Source organism: Kogia breviceps, chromosome 6 (genome assembly GCF_026419965.1).
Source record: "Kogia breviceps isolate mKogBre1 chromosome 6, mKogBre1 haplotype 1, whole genome shotgun sequence".
Taxonomy (NCBI): Eukaryota; Metazoa; Chordata; class Mammalia; order Artiodactyla; family Physeteridae; genus Kogia; species Kogia breviceps.
The window spans coordinates 65,182,499-65,200,956 of record NC_081315.1 but is presented as its reverse complement, the minus strand read 5'-3'; the positions used below and the strand labels follow the sequence as shown (position 1 = coordinate 65,200,956).

The 18,458-nt window shown below is 36.5% G+C and overlaps 1 protein-coding gene across 6 annotated transcripts in view; it reads left to right on the top strand.

Annotated features, from left to right (window-relative positions):
- Positions 1 to 18,458, top strand: part of WDFY3 (WD repeat and FYVE domain containing 3) — a 283,768-nt gene that overhangs the window by 214,412 nt on the left and 50,898 nt on the right. For 5 of the 6 annotated variants that reach the window (XM_059066368.2, XM_067035987.1, XM_067035985.1 and 2 more), the window contains 8 exons: positions 836 to 1,065; positions 2,160 to 2,269; positions 3,849 to 4,031; positions 4,930 to 5,087; positions 6,184 to 6,261; positions 7,756 to 7,983; positions 13,906 to 13,959; positions 16,187 to 16,355. In XM_059066368.2, the coding sequence (XP_058922351.1) occupies positions 836 to 1,065; positions 2,160 to 2,269; positions 3,849 to 4,031; positions 4,930 to 5,087; positions 6,184 to 6,261; positions 7,756 to 7,983; positions 13,906 to 13,959; positions 16,187 to 16,355 (1,210 nt within the window). The remainder of the gene's footprint in view (positions 1 to 835; positions 1,066 to 2,159; positions 2,270 to 3,848; positions 4,032 to 4,929; positions 5,088 to 6,183; positions 6,262 to 7,755; positions 7,984 to 13,905; positions 13,960 to 16,186; positions 16,356 to 18,458) is intronic. The other variant, XM_067035986.1, reaches the window with a different exon arrangement.

Sequence of the window (18,458 nt, the reverse complement as noted above, 5' to 3'; positions counted from 1 at the left end):
AGATCTGTAACCATTACCCCCCTTACCCGTGGCCTGGTGCCAGTGTGTCCAGTATGTAAAGCTTCCTCATTCTCTCAGGCTGTGGGCTCCCACTGGCATTGCTCTTTGCTAACCACATAGCTGGACAGCTTCCTGTTGGTTTAAAGACCTTAAGTTAATACAATTTGATAGATTTTCATAGTATGGTGCATCAGTGTGTCAAGATTTACAGAGCATGAAGAGTTATTAGAGAAGTATTCTCTTCTTGTCATTGAATCTTTACAAAGTTCACTGTAGTCCTTGTTCCTTTGAAGATGTCATATTAGTGTGTGTTTGTGGTACCTTTTCCGGTTTGGCACAAGTGATAAATCTCATTCAACACACGGTGTAGAAAGTAGGAAATACTGTTGTCATGTTATTAGACACACTCATTTCACCCAAGACTTTTTTAAGAATAAGTTTGTATTTAAGCCAAAGAGAAAAGTTCTCGTGTGAGATGAAACAAGAATGTTCTTTACTAACATTTTAGTTAATTTTTTTTTTAAGTAATTTTGAGTAGCGATTGATCACCCTTACAAAACTTGTGGGGTAGGAGTCTCTACCCAGATGGCACTTCCCCGTGTTCTCAGGGAGGCTGCCCTGCACACAGATGTATGTACACACAGCACTCATCTCATTACATTTATGTGTCTCTTGAGTTCTGAACCTCATAATAGCAAGAGCTTTGTATTTTTTATCTTAGCACCCCAGTACTTAGCATGGTGTCTGATACATAATAAACCTAATAAATGTTCATGTGTGAATGATAAGCAGACTTTTTTTGTCCATTTTACTAAAGTATCTCTCATATCTTTAGTCAAAAAGAAGATCCCAGGGATTGTCACTGGATGCGGTTTATCACTGCCTCAATAGGACCATATTGTACCAGTTCTCCCGGGCGCACAAAACTGTCCCGCAGCAAGTAGCTCTCCTTGATTCACTCAGGGTCCTGACTGTAAACAGGAACTTGATCCTGGGCCCTGGGAACCATGACCAAGAATTCATTAGCTGTCTGGCTCACTGCCTCATTAACCTGCATGTTGGAAGGTAACTCTTTTAGGTTCAGTTTGAATTTGTTTTTGATATTTTTCTACCAGAACTCTTTGTTCTACTTTTTTGATTATAATATTTCTTTTTTCTTTAATCTCGGTTTTACTTAAAACTTCATGAGAAGGTAAAAGACAGGGGTTGAATTTCTGCAGTGAAATAATGAGTATATTTTTGCTTTAATTTTCTGTATCTTTAAATTTTTTGTTAATCACATGTCACATAATTTTTAAATAAGAGTTTTCTTTTCAAGTAAATTAGATACACACTGTTGGAGGTTAAGAGGGGTAAAAAGATAAGAATACAATAAATAAATGCAATATATGTTAAATGGGTACAATTAGTATTTTGCCATGGATTGCTTTGCAAGATATTTCTTTAGTGTCTGCTGGGGGCCAGGCATTGAATTAGGGACTGGGATGAAATGTGAATGAGACAGACCCTGTGGCAGGTCTTGGAGCCATGCAGTCTAGGAGGGAGGATCCATAACTAAGCAATGTGCTCTGCTAGAAGCACGGTGCTTTGGGCCTATCCTGGGAGAGACACCTGCTGAGTTACAGCTTGAACCTGGTTGAGGAGGAAGTTAATCCTCCAAAGAGAATGGGGAAGAGTGACGTGGGAAGAAAGAGTCATCTATGCGATTGCCTAGAGTGCAAAAAGAATATGGCACATGGAGGAAACTGCAGGTATTTCACTGCTGCTGGAGCAAAGAGTGGTGAGATAAGATATGGGAGAGGGAGGGGGCACAGTCATAGGAGGAGAATGCTCTTAAATGAACTTTTTGTAATTTTTAGGTAAAAATTTTAATAGTGATCAAAGAGCGTCTTAAATAGTAAGATACTCCTCTTAATGCCGTAATTTAGTTTAATTACATTTAGTCGAGTGGATTTGTGACAACATCGCTTGAAAATGGCATTTTCATGATAAACTATAAGTTCTGTTCTGTGCATCTGCCAAATGTCTGCCTGCCACTTACGGAGCTCTGTGACAGAGCCAGCGTTTACTTGTGTCTGCAGAGTAGTAGTACTTAGTCATCACAGTTTCCAGCTGCAGTAATTTCCTTCATATAGTTTAAACTGACTGGAATTTTTCAGCAATGTGGATGGGTTTGGACTGGAAGCAGAAGCCCGCATGACTACATGGCACATCATGATCCCCTCGGACATTGAACCGGATGGTGGTTACAGCCAAGATATTAGTGAAGGTAGTTGTCTCAATTTTTTCCCCCTTTTCTCTCCACTCATTTCTAAGATATGACCCAAAAAACCCGACTTCAGAAACTGCCGACGTTGACAACCAATCTCTCCACAGGGCGCACCTGAACACATACCAATATGCCCTCCAGCGTACACCAGCGCGCTGGCTGTACATCTCCTTATGCCAGGATGAGGAGACCCCTGATATTGCTCACCCTCCACATTTCATAGTAACACCAGGAAAGTTAGTGATACTTACATTGTCACAAGCAGTAGTGCAAATATGATTCTAACTTGGCGCTTACTGTTAAGAGAGCTGGCTATTGGTAGTATTAGGCCAGTCACAGTAGAGGCAAATATTGCTTGAGATAGATTGTCAGCACTACCATTTTTATTCTTTCTCCCTTTTTTTAAATCTAGTTTTCCCACTGATTTTGTAATTATCGTGCACATGAGAATCTTTGGGTGGACTGATTTCTAATTTCCAACGTTGTTCAGTTGAAAAGATTAGATAATTACAGAAGTGCTTGTCTCTCCAGCAATATTAATGTGGTAGTTTTGCATATGATCTTACCCTTTGTAGGTCCAGCACTCATTCTTTCATTCATTTAAGCATTAATTTGTTCTCTGTTCTTTCACTAAAATTTCTTGAACCCCAGACACTAAGGACACAGTGTTTTCACCCCCTCAAGGAACTAACGATCTAGAACACTGGTTCTCAAAGTGAGGTGCTCAGACTGGTAACATTGGCATCATTTGGGAACTAGTTAGAAAAGCAGATTCTCTGGCCCCATTCAGATCTACTGAGTACTCAGTACTCAGATACTCTGGGGGATGAAGACCAGCAATCTGTTTGAACAACCTCCCAGGTGATTCTGATGCTTGCTAAAGATTGGCTGGCCTAGAGCAGGAGTCGGACAAATTAGCAAGGAGTCCAAAGCAAGATGGAATTTAATAGTAAAAACTCTAAAAATACTTTGTTTACTATTTCTTTGCTTTTGCAAAATCGTCAAGAACAATTAACTTATTTGTGAATACCCCTTATTTATATCTAAAATTTACTTTTTTTTTTTTTGCGTTATACGGGCCTCTCACTGCTGTGGCCTCTCCCATTGCGGAGCACAGGCTCCGGACACGCAGGCTCAGCAGCCATGGCTCATGGGCCCAGCCGCTCGGCGGCATGTGGGATCTTCCCGGACCGGGGCACGCATGTCCCCTGCATCGGCAGGCGGACTCTCAACCACTGCGCCACCAGGGAAGCCCTAAAATTTACTTTTAAGTGGAGAATAAGTTCTTTTCTTCTATAGAAGAAGCTAGACAATGAAATATATATGTAATTTCCAGTTTTATAAATAAAAATGTAGTCTTTTTGCTTGATATATAGTTGTTTTTTTTTTAAGTTTTCCGAGTAGCCAACTGCATTTTTGGTTATCTGAATAATCCATTTTTACTGAGCTGGCTATGATGTGAAGCTTTTTTTGGACAATTAAGTACTATACATCTAAGTTGAAATTCTTAGATAAAAAAGAAGAAAAAAAAATACTAACTACCTTTCTTTTTGATCAGTTGCTGTTTTTCATTTCCTAGGGCGTCAGCTTCTCATAAAAGCTGTCAACAGAGTTTGGACTGAATTGATTCATAGTAAGAAACAAACCTTGGAGGAGCTTTTCAAAGTCACTCTACCTGTGAATGAAAGAGGCCATGTGGACATAGCTATAGCAAAGCCGCTCATTGAAGAAGCTGGTTTGAAATGTTGGCAGAATCATCTGGGTAAAAAAGTTACAGATATCATGTGACCAAGGGACTTACATACAACTATCATATATGGGTGCACTTCGGATATGAAATTAAAACTTTCCCCAAAAGATATTATGATGACAGTAGAAATGAAAATCATTACAATATAGCCCCTTCTAGAATGATTATGCTGAGATTAGGCTTTTCTTCTTAGATTTTTTTTTTATTAAAAAAAAATGTTTTTTTAAATATGTTATACATCAGGCATCTATGAGTTTGGTAAATAATACATTGCTCACAACTTTAGTATGGTCACCATCTTGGTTATGAGTCTACATCCCTTATCTATAATTCTGAAATTCAAAAAGCCCTGAAAACCCAAGGTGTTATTATTAATTTGATGCCAAAACTCACTTGGTAGCAAAACCTAACCTATCTTTGTTTATCCTACTAGACATTAATATTAATACATTTTGCTGCAGAAATATTAATTGTTATATTATTAATTATTGTTTATTACCCTAGACCTTCTGGTGGTCTAGGGTGATACAGTACATATAATATACAGTATATGTACTGTATCACCTTCTTAAAATTCTAAATTCCAAAGTATACACAACAGCAAAGATTTTAGGTAGGGGACTGTGAATTGTTATTAACATAGAAACTGATTACAGTTAAAATAAATTTGCATGTTATTGCAGAGCTATGAGGTTTCAACCAAATGTGAGTTAAACTAGTACAATAATTGTCAAGCAGCTATCCTTATATAAGATAAGTAAATATAATATCTGAGAGTGTCTGCATCTGTAACATAAGCTGCTTTTGATAACTACACAATTGTGGTTTGTAACCATTATGCAAAAGTATTAAAAGTAAGGCTAATAAATACATGGAGAAACTGTAAAATACTCTAATTTTGATTTTGTAGCCCATGAAAAGAAATGCATAAGTCGAGGAGAAGCTTTAGTACCCACCACACAATCCAAATTGTCCCGTGTCAGCAGTGGCTTTGGTCTTTCCAAGTTAACGGGATCGAGAAGGAATCGAAAGGAAAGTGGGCTTCATAAACACAGTCTTTCCACCCAGGTACATTGTTTAGTTTTATTAATGATATGATTAGAAATTTTTAATTCAAGGTTTAGTTGTAGTGTTTTATATAATACACTTAATACATGCAAGCATATGATTTGAAATGGAACTTTTCTGCATTTTTGCTTTAGACGAGAGAGAGAAATAACTCAGGTTGTGGAGCCTTCTCCCATTTTATTATGATAAAATTGCACTATGAGTGTTGTGTATTTACATCCATTTCATAACTGGACATAAGATGAGATTCAGATATTGATATATGGTAGACTATGGATAATTTTTCTCAGCTTTTCCAAACCTTCAATAATTTTATTAATAGTTATATAAATTTTAAAGCAAAAGCAGACAAAACAGCTTTTTATTTTTTATAATTTTGTTGTACATGCCTGAGATTGATTTTTTTTTTTTTAACTCATCTACCTCCAGCATTAATTTCTTCCTCATCCTACTGTCTTTGCCATCCCAGAATCTTAGTGGCAGCTATGGAAAGGGCCTGGGAGAAACCACGTGTATGAGTTATTCCATGTGTCAGGTTGGGTTCCCCAGGAAGCACACTCTGAGAGGGGGTTTAGTGTGCAGGATGTTTATTAGGGGTGCCCTTGATATTTGTGGATGGGAGAAGAAGGAAGCAGGACTGGTCACAGGGTAATGTGTCGCAGGTCTGGCGACAGACCCAGCTGTGACCCAGGTGGAGCTTTGGTACCAAAGTGACCTGTCAGAGTTGACCTTTACTGAGCTGAAATGGCTGAGCCTGCTTGCCTCCAAATCAGCCAGTGATTGTGGGGTACTCACAGCTCTCTGCAGCTGAGGTCATTCCTGAAGTACTGACAGCACTCCCAGAAGTTGTGGCAGTGAGCCCTTCCTTGAAAGGGGCACTGGGGGATGGGGGGTATATGGATCTGTGTCCATCACATAAGTCTCCATCAGATTCATTATATAATTAATCTTTCAGAGTTTTCTGTGGGGTTTTTTGGGTGTTGTTGTGATGCCTTTAATAGAATTTTAACTAACTTGAGGGCATTATTTCAAGGCTAGTTAACATTTTTTTCCAGGAAATCCATGAAATATTAAGACTTTTTCCACTCATTGTTAGGAGATTTCTCAGTGGATGTTTACACACATCGCCGTTGTTCGTGACTTAGTAGACACACAATATAAGGAATATCAGGAGGTAAGAATCATAACCATAATAATGGTTTGTTTTGCATTCCTTGAGTGAGAAAAGACTGTTTCCCTTGATATCTTCCTCCTGCTTTTAAGAATAAGTTGCTGAACTGAATTTATCATCAGATACTGTTTTTGATTATCCCTGCCAGCAGCTACTTTGGCCATTGGTTTTAACATAGAAAGACTGGAACTTCCTATAGGCAAACTGCATTAAAAAGTGACAGACTGGAGATCAGCACAGCTGAATCCTAATGACATTCACTACCAACATATAGCATGTGTTTGTTCTTAATAAAAATTAAAATATTGGAAAGATCCCTGTCTTTCATACTTAACAAGGAGACCATGAAAATGTGCATCAAAATCTCTGAGAAGTCTCTTAAAATTCTAAAAAAATTAAAAGATAAAGTAATTTTTTATTACAAGTGCTTGGTGATTTTGTCAGTAAGAAATATTTTCAGTGAAATCCTCTTTATGAATTCATGATTACTCAACAACTTATTGAAATATTTTATTTCCATGGCAGCTCAGTTATATCTTATTAAAGATTTCTGAATGATAAGCTGCTAATGTTTTATGGGCATGATACTAGATACTTAGTTGTTACAGGGGATTTCCTCCTGCCAGGAACACGTAAGTACTATGATGGTATCATTATAATATCAAGATTACTCCCTCAATAATCATTAGTGTTAGTTGTAAAGGGATCTCTATTCTTAAATTGTATACTTATATTCCATGAATTATTAGATAAGCATCTAATCATTAGGTGCTTAGTTTTAAGCATCTACTGTTGAAATGTTACACAGTTTGACATTTGACAAATAGAAAGAAGTTATTCCAAGTCATAAATTTCCATTTAAGTAAGGTGGTTTGGATCTATCCCAGGGCCAAGTAAAAATGGTTTTCCTTTAATTTTTATATGAATGTTAAGTTCCCTATCAGAGATGCATGTGTATATTCTTTACCTAAAATTATTGGAAATGTTACGGTGATTACCAGGAATCTAGTGTGTTGGCAATATTTCTTGATGTGGCTTTCTAGATTTTCTTTTATTCATGTTCTAGTAACTGTTTTACAATTGGGGATGGGGAAGGGGTTTCATCCTTAAATTACTGTCTTTATTAACTCACACTGGACAAACCATTTCCATGTATTTTCATAAGTAATATTACCATCTTCCCTGTGCCCGAGCTACAAGTTCCTTCAACACTCTGGGCAGGTGTACTGCACACGCTACCCTGTAGGAATCTTCCATGTATTGTATACTTGGTGCTAAAATAATCGCCTTGGGCCGTCACTAAAACCCCCCACCTTCTCACAAGATCGGCAGCTCACTTTAACCATCAATAAATGTAACTTTACTTTTATAATATTGCCTGAAATGACCTGGATTGGTGTTTGTTTCCAAAGAATACCTTGGTTTTCAGGTGCTTATAGACTGTTCATTGTTGCTCGTGCTTTTGCTTGAAAACCAACCTGGACTTCCTCTTGTTAGCGTCAGCAAAATGCCCTGAAGTACGTGACGGAGGAGTGGTGCCAAATCGAGTACGAGCTGCTGCGGGAGCGGGGGCTCTGGGGCCCCCCCATCGGTTCCCATCTCGACAAATGGATGTTGGAGATGACGGAAGGGCCCTGCAGAATGAGGAAAAAAATGGTGCGGAATGATATGTTTTACACCCATTACCCTTACGTGCCGGAAACGGAACAAGAGACAAATGTGGCGGTGAGTGCGCAGAATTCAGCGTTTGTAGTGACGCTTCCAAGTCTTCCTTCTTTTTTGTAAGTGTTTTCCCTTATTAGGTCAATTACAAAAAACACCTAATTTAGAACATTTGATGAACTGTAGTAAGTTGATAATGCCAGGGTGCTGGCGGTGGAATGAAAAGGTGCAGCAGGGAGCCTCCACAGCGAAGTGGTTTGGATCTTAGAACCTGGAGCCAGCTGCCGGGTTTGAAACCTGCCTCTCCCCCTTCACTAGCTGGTGACCTCGTACCGGCCACGTTAACCTCTTCAGCTTCTGCTTTCTTTATACCTAAAACGGAGAAAATAACAGTTCCATCTCAGAAGCTATTGGGAGCATTAAATTAATTAAAATTTGTAAAGTACTTAGAATAGGGTGTGACACAGAATAAGCGCTATCTAAGGGAGTGTTAATAAAATAAACATTGCCTTGAAGAAATAATAGAGCACAGTTAAAGAATAATAATAGCCAGAGTGTATAGATCTTCCCATTTATATTGAGAAGCTTCATCACTGGCTCCACGGGTATAAAACGAACAACATTTGCCCCTCAAGTTCCTTTTTATTCAGACAGGTTGCCCTTCCTAAAGACTTCATTCAGATTTTTGCACTGACCATAAAAATTTTGTCTAAAATGATCATGATCCAGGAATCATGTTTTTGCGTTCGGGAAAATACAGTCTTCCCCAATAAAGTCACTGCAAATTTGGAAGAGAAACCCTTCATGGTTTAAGTACTTTCACATACTTGACTTTAATATGATTCTCTCAACAATTGAAGAAACTAAGATTTATAAAGAAGACTTGGCACATGTGTCTTGTAGTAAGTAGTTCAGATCATGTAACATGAGACAACATGCATTGTTCCAGTGTCTCTTTTTTTCCCAACCAAAACCCTGGCTGCATTTATCTTGTGCTAATTGACTACACATTTGTCCTGAGGCTACTTAGAATATAGGCCTTAGACCTGCTAATATGTAGTTATTTAAGGTTTTTTTTTTTTAAGACAGCTCCCTAAAGTTTACTTTTCTCAAAGCTATTCCATTCTGTCAAGAATGCCATACTTGGGGGAATTCCCTGGTTAAAACTTCACTTTCCAATGCAGGGAGTGTGGGTTGGCTCCCTGGTCAGAGAGCTAAGATCCCACGTGCCTTGTGGCCTAAAAACCAAAACATATCTGGACTTCCCTGGTGGCACGGTGGTTAAGAATCTGCCTGCCAACGCAGGGGACATGCATTCGATCCCTGGTCCAGGAAGATCCCACATGCCGCAGAGCAGCTAAGCCCGTGTGCCACAACTACTGAAGCCCATGCTCCACAACAAAAGAAGCCACCACAATGAGAAGCCCACGCACTGCAACGAAGAGTAGCCCCCACTCGCCACAACTAGAGAAAGCCCGTGCACAATGCAACCAAAAATAAATAAATTTTTTTAAAAAGTAAATTTTTAAAACAACAAATTCAATAAAGACTTTTATAAAATAATAAAAATAAAATAAAAAGAATGCCATACTTGGTAAATTTTAATTTAAATAACCATAGTATTTTTTTAATTGTGTCTACACCTTTCCTTCTTTATAACAGTGTCATTTGTTTTACAAAAGTATATTTGAAGTTCTGTATCAGATAAAAACAAAATAACCTATTCAGAGTCCACACTTACAACCTTAACATCATTAGCATTTTACCTAAGCAAAGGAGTTCACCAGTGTGTGAAATCTAAACAGACAGTCTCAGAAATAAGTATGAACCATATGGAACTTTTTTTTTGTTTAACCAGATGGGTTACATATTGGGAAATACAAGGCAGTCAAGAAATGTTAGAGATACGTTTGCAAAAAAGGAAAAAGCAGGTGGGAAGGGGAGATGATTACAGATTGTGGAATTCATGCTGCTGCTTACGTTCATACACAAGTCAAGGTTAATCTGCTATGATGTTTTCTGAATGAATAATGATTTTGGTGTTGCTAGTTCAAAATCTTTAGTAAATTTGAAACCCCATTAAATGTCTTATGGAATGTGCAGTCTGGCAATATCTTTTTTTCTTATGGAATATGCAGTCTGGCAATATCAACACCAAAGAAAATTCCAAAAAGTAGAGCAGCTGCTATCCCACTAACTTCTGTTGCGAAATCATAAAAGGAGAGCAGATACTTAACGAAGCACAGTGAGCTTGATGCTCTGCAGAGCGGTTTGCAGTTTCCTGTATGTCTCATGATAGCCCTCTGAAGTATAGTTATATTATTATCCCAATTTCACAGATGATAAATAGAAGCCTAGAAAATTAAGGAACACCTTCTAGGTCATGCTAAGTACTGGAGCAAGATATAATGACTATAGATTGACAGTTCCTCAGAAGTTCCTCACTCTTGAAAAAGGATTCCGATCTTTGGTGGTTTTGAGAAGTTGTCAGTGGACAGTGAATTTCTTTGAGACAGAACCACATAGTGGGTTGGTCAAAAAGCTCGTGCAGGTTTTTCCGTAATGTCTTATGGAAAAACCCACACGAACTTTTTGGCCAACCCAATACTTGGTTTTGTCTCTCTAATGCTGAAGAATATCTAGAACTTAATAAATGTTGAGTGAATGGACTTAACCAGCACTCTTTCTTCCTAAGTTAGAGTTTATCCGTTGCTTCCCATTCAGTATTCTTATAGAATTTTCCTAATTATTTTTCCACTAAAAAGGGCTAGGGCTTCCCTGGTGGCGCAATGGTTGAGACTCCGCCTGCCAATGCAGGCGACACAGGTTCGTGCCCCGGTCCGGGAAGATCCCACATGCCGCGGAGCGGCTGGGCCCGTGAGCCATGGCCGCTGAGCCTGCGCGTCTGGAGCCTGTGCTCCGCAACGGGAGAGGCCACAACAGTGAGGCCTGCATACCACAAAAAAAAAAAAAAAAAAAAAAAAAAAAAAGGGCTAGAGTCAAATTTTATGGGGTGTGAAGTTTATATAACTTGGGGAGGCGCTATAAGAAAAAGAGTACAAAATTATGAATACAAAATTACTAGGGCCCCACTTCCAGGACTTTGAAAGGAGCCCATGGGAAGTGACGGCTGTTGAGGTATATGCTTCATTAATTTCACCATAAATCCTCCTTTGGTCTGAGCTGTATTAAAGATTGCCTCCCAGAGTCAGAGATCAGTCACGTCTTCCTTTTCAGCTCCCGTAAACGTGTTGCCCTCCTTGCACCCATGTTTATAAAATATAGGCAGTACTTTTTGCAGCATTACAGGTATTTCAGGTATAACAGGTACAAACTGAAAATTGATTTTAGGGCCTCTTGATAGGTAAAACAGGCTTTGCCTGGAGTAAGGACAAATGATTTGATTTTTGCCTTATTTATTAAGAATAATTATTGTTTTAAGTAACATTTAAATCTTTAGGCCTCTTAATTGAACTGAAGAAATACAGTGATGATTTAAAGTTATTTCTTGTTTTAAAATCTTTGATGTGTTAGAAATGAATCAAGTGATTATTTCTTTAGTCATTAAAGTTTTATTTCTTAAACCTGGATAATGCTACATACTGTATTTAAAAAGTAGCTTACCTTTAATTATAAGTTTTGAATTTTATTTTTAAATTAGTTGTTTGTTTATAGAATGTAGAACATATTTGAGTGCTTCATTTGCCACCGACTTAAAAACTTTGAAAGTTTATCAACTAAAATTGTTTTAATGAGAACAACAATAATTTTTTTGTCCTGAGAAAAGTTATGTACATGTGGAAAATTATCTGATCTCACATAAAAATAATGTATCCCCTTTGCACAGGGACTTTCCTTAGCGGACCATTTTGAAAACTAAAATAGCTATACTGAACTGCACTGTAATTCTGTATTTTAAGTGGTAATATTAGTTATAAATATTAAGATGTGAGCCTGGTATATGACGAAAATACAAAATATGGTTGTTTTTAAGCAGTTGTCTAATTACTCTGAATCCTAAGGAATGAGAATAAAATGCCATATTTTGCCATTTAAGAAGTTATATTTAGGTACTTAAAACCAGGTTTTAATTCTGCAATCCCCTTATTTTCACAGAATAATAATCTCAAACAAATTTACTATTCTTTGCAAATATCACTGGGGCAAAGACCTCACCGTTTCCTATTAATGTTGGGCTGCTTGGGGCAGAAGGGTAAACGACTTACCTGAAGTTCCTTTTCTAATTAAGGGAGTCTCATGTGGGTGCCTGCACATATATTTTTATATAATATATAGATGTCACAGGACTCATAGGAACTAAGCAACTCATTCAAGAAATTCCATTGCCAGCAATATAGAAGAATTGGAAGTAAAGGGAGTATAAAATTATTTTCTACAAATTCTGACTTTGAAAAATTTAGGTTTCTATATAAACATAATTATAATAATAATTTAGTTATAAAAGTTTAAAGAGATCTATGATAATGCTAAAATTATTAGTATAACATATATCTTCACTAATGAATGCTGTACCTTTTAGTAAAATAAGATCCTCAGTCAGTAAGTGGTTCAGTGAGCAAATATGTGTTAAGCCAGCACTGTGCCATATGCTGCAGGGAAAATACAATTGTGTACATGTCAGACCCTGCCCACATTCTGGTTTGGGGATATATAGTGGACATCAGAATTGGGTTTGACAATAGTAATTGGTCATTTTGCTATATTGGTTTATCACATATCTATCCAGTGATCTACCTTGTTTTTTTATTAATTTCAAAATGAGTTGCAGAGTCAGTACCCTTCACCCCTAAATGCTTCCCCATGCATATCAACAGAGTTCAACATTGTACATAATTCTTTTTTATTGACATAAATTTTACATATATTGAAATATATAAATCCTAAGTGTACCGTTCAGTGTGTTTTAACAAATGTGTAGTAATACTCGTGTAACCCAAATCTTTACCAGGATTGAGAATGTAGATGTCTATTTTCAAGATTATCCTTCAACATAAGGTATGCTTTTAAAAGTTTGCTTTTAAGGAGAGAGGTTTATTAAAACCATATTAAGTATTTGAAAGTATGCCCAGTAGTTCAATGTTTGTTTTGCCAAGGGAAGCAAACATCTGTAAAAGCATTTTGCTTGCTCATATTTACTCTAGGGAAAGGTACTAGAAGTCATCTCCAGGTACAAACTGTGAAAAGGAAGAAAAATTGGAATGATTCTTGGATGTGTTACTGTCTGTCTGTAGCTGTCTGTGTGTTTACACGCACAAGTCACACTCTCCAGCTCAACAGATACTGCCTTCTTGTTAGTCGAGATTTTATTGAGAATAAAATATAGAGTAACTACCTAATTCTTTAGAAAGTAATTTTTACAAAAACTTTTGGTTTGGAGGCTGATGATCCAGGCTCCCTTCTGCTTTCAGCCTTTCTCAGGTCATAGCTGTGAAGGTAGCAAAGGAAATAGGTGCTTGGGCTTTTAGGGGAAGGTGTTTTTTCACTTACAAGCGCTTAGTGATTTCTGTGGTATGGGATATTGTAGATAATAGTTTAAACCAGTTGCTTCTGTTACAAAACAGATCTAGGGATAAACACAGTAAAAGGTAGGTGGAAGGTGATAGCTAGCACTAGGTTCTATTATCTGGTTTTCTGTTTTTTCCTTTGAAGCCGTATAAAGAGTTGCCTGTAAATCATCCATGACACTGGCAGCCTGTGGTGAAGTTTTGTCTGTGTGATTTTTTTAAGTTTGTCCTGTTCAGTAGCCAGAATTTTAGTGTAGTTTCTTTTACTTTAAAACTACTTTGGATAATTGAGAAAACAATCACAAGATGCTAAGTGATTATTTCAAGCAGGTTAGGATATCATATTAATTTTGTGTGAGTGCATCTTCCATATTCCATACAGTCCTCAAGAATATTTTGTTTTTGTGTTGTTCTTTGTTATTTTTTTCTGATGTGTCTATACTTAATACCCTGTTTTCAGTCTGAGATCCCAAGTAAACAGCCTGAGACACCCGATGATATCATTCCTCAAAAGGTAAAACACAAAATACCATAAAAGAATGCAAAATACTTGCAGTTTTGTTTTTTTTTTCTTTTGTTATTTTGTTTTTGTTTTGTTTTATTTTGTTTTATTTTAGTGCATGGTAGACTAGACTAACCTAAAGGGATGACTTTCAATTTGTTGTTTCTGTAAGTTCCTTAGAGTTGAAAAGTGAATTTCATTCATGCTGAGAGATGTCCTCGTCTCTCTCGCTTTGTTCTGATTAGCTTTGTAGGGTCTGTATGCTGCTCACTAACAGGTTGAGTATTCACTGCTCTCACTGTGAAATGTGTACTGCTTCACACTTAAACTAACAAGTCCCAAGGCATGTTAGTAATGGGCAGCCTGACACTACCAACTTTTTTATTTTCAATTACTCATTTAATTCTTCTAGATATTAAACAGTATATATTTTGAGAATGCAAGTGTGTTCTCTTTTAAAATTACTTTTTCAATCAGAAGGAACTAAATGGAAACTAAGCGTATATGACCACTTTTTAAAATACAATTTTAATTTATTTTGATTCATTTAAATTTATATAATTGTTTTCTTTTTCCAGAAGGATTCAGTACATAATTCAGTAAAAAAAAAAAAAATGCAGTTCAGAAATGTCACAGAAGATATACCTCAAAATATTTAAGGGAAAATGCTTATAGTTCCAAGTTTAAGTCAAATATGAAGTCAGTAACCAAGATGTTGTCCCACATCTGTTAATTCATTGTCTTGCCCATCACTAACTATGCTTTCACCTTTTTAAAAATGAACAATTATGATTTGAAGATAATTGTTAGATCTCATGTAGAGAATTGTTATAGTACAAAATTTACTACCCTGCTTTCATTTCAAAAATATTGCGGTATTATTAGTTGGTTCATCAGATCCTTCCTTCCATACCTGTAATTTTTCTTTACATCATTTCAGTACTTTCCTATGTTAGATATTTCAGTTTCCATTTGCTGCATATCATTCATCAGTTAGCTTGCAGCTCTCTTCATTCTCTAACTTTATACCTGAAGTTAAAAGAAGAGTAATGGTGGCTTGAGTTAGGCATCTTTTCATCTCAAAATTGGTTCAGTATTTTAGTCTAAATATTCCTGTTGGACACTTGTTTTCTACTTTAGTTGAAAATCATTTTTTTAGAAAGGTCTTGCTTAAAATAAGCATTATTGTAGACAGTACCTATAACTACCTGAGTCGAAGAGTTAGGCTGATAGAATACTTTCAATTAGACATTCATAGGAAAGGAAGGGTAAGATAATGTTTAGAAAGGGAAGGTCTTTAAGCATGTTTCAAACCCTGTCTTTTTCTTAATTGTTAATTTAAAGTCTGGGTCTCATTATGATCAACCTGTATACATATAAACTTTTCCCTATAGTTTTATATTTTTGTAGGAAATTTTAGACCTTAATTTTTCATTATCTATTGTTTTAAGAAAAGAAAAGTTTGGGTCAATCAGAGAACCTGTTTTTAGGATAAATATTAATTATTCTGAAAAGGAAATGTTCTTGTATCATACACCAAAAAGGTAAATCTTTTCTAATGTTTCTTCATAATTAATTTCTTCTTCAAAATGGACTTATATGTTCTTGATATACTCATTTAGTTAGTAAGTTTATGGATCACATTCTTTTACACAACAAACAACAGGGTGTTTTAGCAAATTAGACATACCAGCTCAGAGTGGCAGGCCAACCAGTGTCATCTGGCCTGAAGCCGGTCGATTCCATATTGGGTCAGGACTCTCTGAAGGTTTGGGCCATTTCCAGAGTTCCAGAGAGACATGGGAATATGGGATCAGGGCAGTTCTGGGTCCCTACCTCCAAATATCTGAGGTAAACACTCACACAGGTAATTCCAACTGAATTGGATAGCCCTTTAGGCCTGTTTACTTGGGGTGGGAGCAAGGTTTCAGGCTCCTCAGAAACTAGACATCCCCTTGCAACTTGATGCTCTCCAACACTGGGCATTCTCTCTACTGTACTGATGCATCAGTGAGGCTGTACTGTACTAACATGGAAACATTTGGCTAAAGATGATGTGTTTCTTTTTTCGGGAGGAACAAAGCTGCTAATATTGTTGTTTTATATATATTTTTTTTAAATCAGAGCAATTTAAAAATAGAGAAACAACCCAAAAGACTGTGGGTTTACCCTGTATAAATACAGTCTATTAATTCTTGGAGATAAATTATCTGAGTCCTTTCCTTTTGTTGTTTCTTAGAAACCTGCTCGATACAGAAGAGCCGTAAGTTATGACAGTAAAGAATACTACATGCGACTGGCCTCTGGCAACCCAGCCATTGTCCAAGATGCCATCGTAGAGAGTTCGGAAGGTGAAGCTACTCAACAAGAACCAGAGCATGGTGAAGACACTATTGCTAAAGTCAAAGGTCAGCCTTCCTCTCTGACTTTAATTAAAAACCATTTGGGAGCGTTTCTTTTACTTGAATCTATATGAAAATATTAGCAACTATAAACAGTAGGGCCAAACTAAAAGTATCCGTACATATTTTACTATCACACCCTTCTTAAAGATTGATTTCTATATCAGAACTAAAGAGACTGGCTCTTCTTTATTGCCTACAGATGAATGTAGTGTGCCTGTTGGCTTGGTAATTTTTTTTCACTGTATCTGGCAGAATTCTCAGTGGTACCTGATATTTTAAGTTAAGGCCCTGAAAACTAAATAAATATATATAAAACTAAAACAACCACTAAATGTGTCATTAGTGCATGTTGGCTAACAGTAAGAAATAATGGTCTTTCTTCCAATGACCTAAGACAGATTATTCCAAAGCTATACTTTATGAGCCTAGAAAGTGATGAATTGGACTGAAATGGCCATGGACTTTTTGATTCTGTACTTTTGCATATGTGTGCCCTCTGCCCTCTTACTACAGCTTCTCTGTTATCTGGACCTACCCTGTCTTGAAGATACTGGTCAAACTGTCCTCCTCTGAAGGCTTTTCCAACTCTGCTGTCCTCCAATAGCACTTTGCTCATATCTTTTATAGCAATTTCAGTGATTTCTTTCACTGCTTTATGTTTTCCTAAATTATAAGTTTCTTAGAGGCAGAGATTATTTCTCCTCTCACTTTATAGATTTTGGCACATGCTTAGCACAAAATGGGAATTCAGTCAATATTGAATAAGTAAATCAGTCCGTTGTTTTAATTTTTTAAGCCTCTGATTTATCATAAATTCAAAAGTCTTGGTGTAGTCTACAGATAAAGCCCTAGAATATAAATTAAGAACTCTAAATTTAAAATTATTTTCAGATCTCATTGATAAAAACCTAACAGTATATGACCATGTCAACAAAAAAAATTATCTGCAATTGTGATCAGTTTCTCCTATTACATTATACCTGTTCTCTCCTGTGATAACTATGAATTACTAAACATTTCATAATCCATCTAACATTTTCATAGAATCACTGAAACTTTTATTAGTTGAACAAAGTTTTCAGCCTTATCATTTCTTGACACTGCATCAGCAAAGTTATTGAGATGAGTCCAAAGTTGTATTTCCTGGCTATAACCAAGGTGTATAATTCACAGAGTTTGTGATATCTTGTGTTTGGGTCATTGGCATTTAACTTCTCTTGGCCTCATTTTCCTAATGTCTAATTGAGCTAAAACCACAAATATTGGTGTCACTACTATGATATGCAAGATGCTATGCTAGACATAGAGTTGGAGGTTCTGATTCGTCAAACTAAAAATAAAGCAGCTGGAAGCTTTTCCGCTTGTGGATATTCTCAGCAGGACATGATCTTTCTTGTTTATTTATTATAACTCTTTCACATGTGAAAATGAGGTTCTTCCCAAGGCAGAGCAGAACCTCTGATAACTTGTGTTCAAAGGATAGAATTCTAACGGGCTGATTTATGTTTTTCCAAAATTCTTAGTGTAACTATCATTGGTAGATACAAAATTACTTTTTTTGGTATAGACTAAAGAGTATTAAATTAAATGTGAGATTTAGAGTTTATTTTGAGTGCTTCCCATACTCTGGGTTATCAGTGGTTACTTTCATCAGCTGATTTTAATTTCATCTCCTGTGATTATCAATAAAATTATCAAAATGTAGGCAGTAAAATGTTAACTTAATGTGGCACATTAAATTGTCTGGCCCTATATTTTTAAAAGAATTGTGTTCTTATTCTTTATGACCTGATGATTTAATCAAATTCATTCATGTATGAATGACCATACTGCCACTTGTAATATGAGTGTTGAAGTAGTCCTCGTGGGCCCTCCAAGTAGGTGGAATCTCTTATAATCATGTTTATAACTTGCTGTCCTTATTTTTGTTCCTGATAATGACTGATCATTTATTGAGGGTATCCCCTCAATGACACCTGCCCATTAGCACCACCACTTTTACTATTAATTATGCTAAGCCCTCTGTTTATCATCATCATCTGACACTTACTGAGAATTTACTATTTATTATGCATGATACTAAACACTTTACATGAATTACCTCAT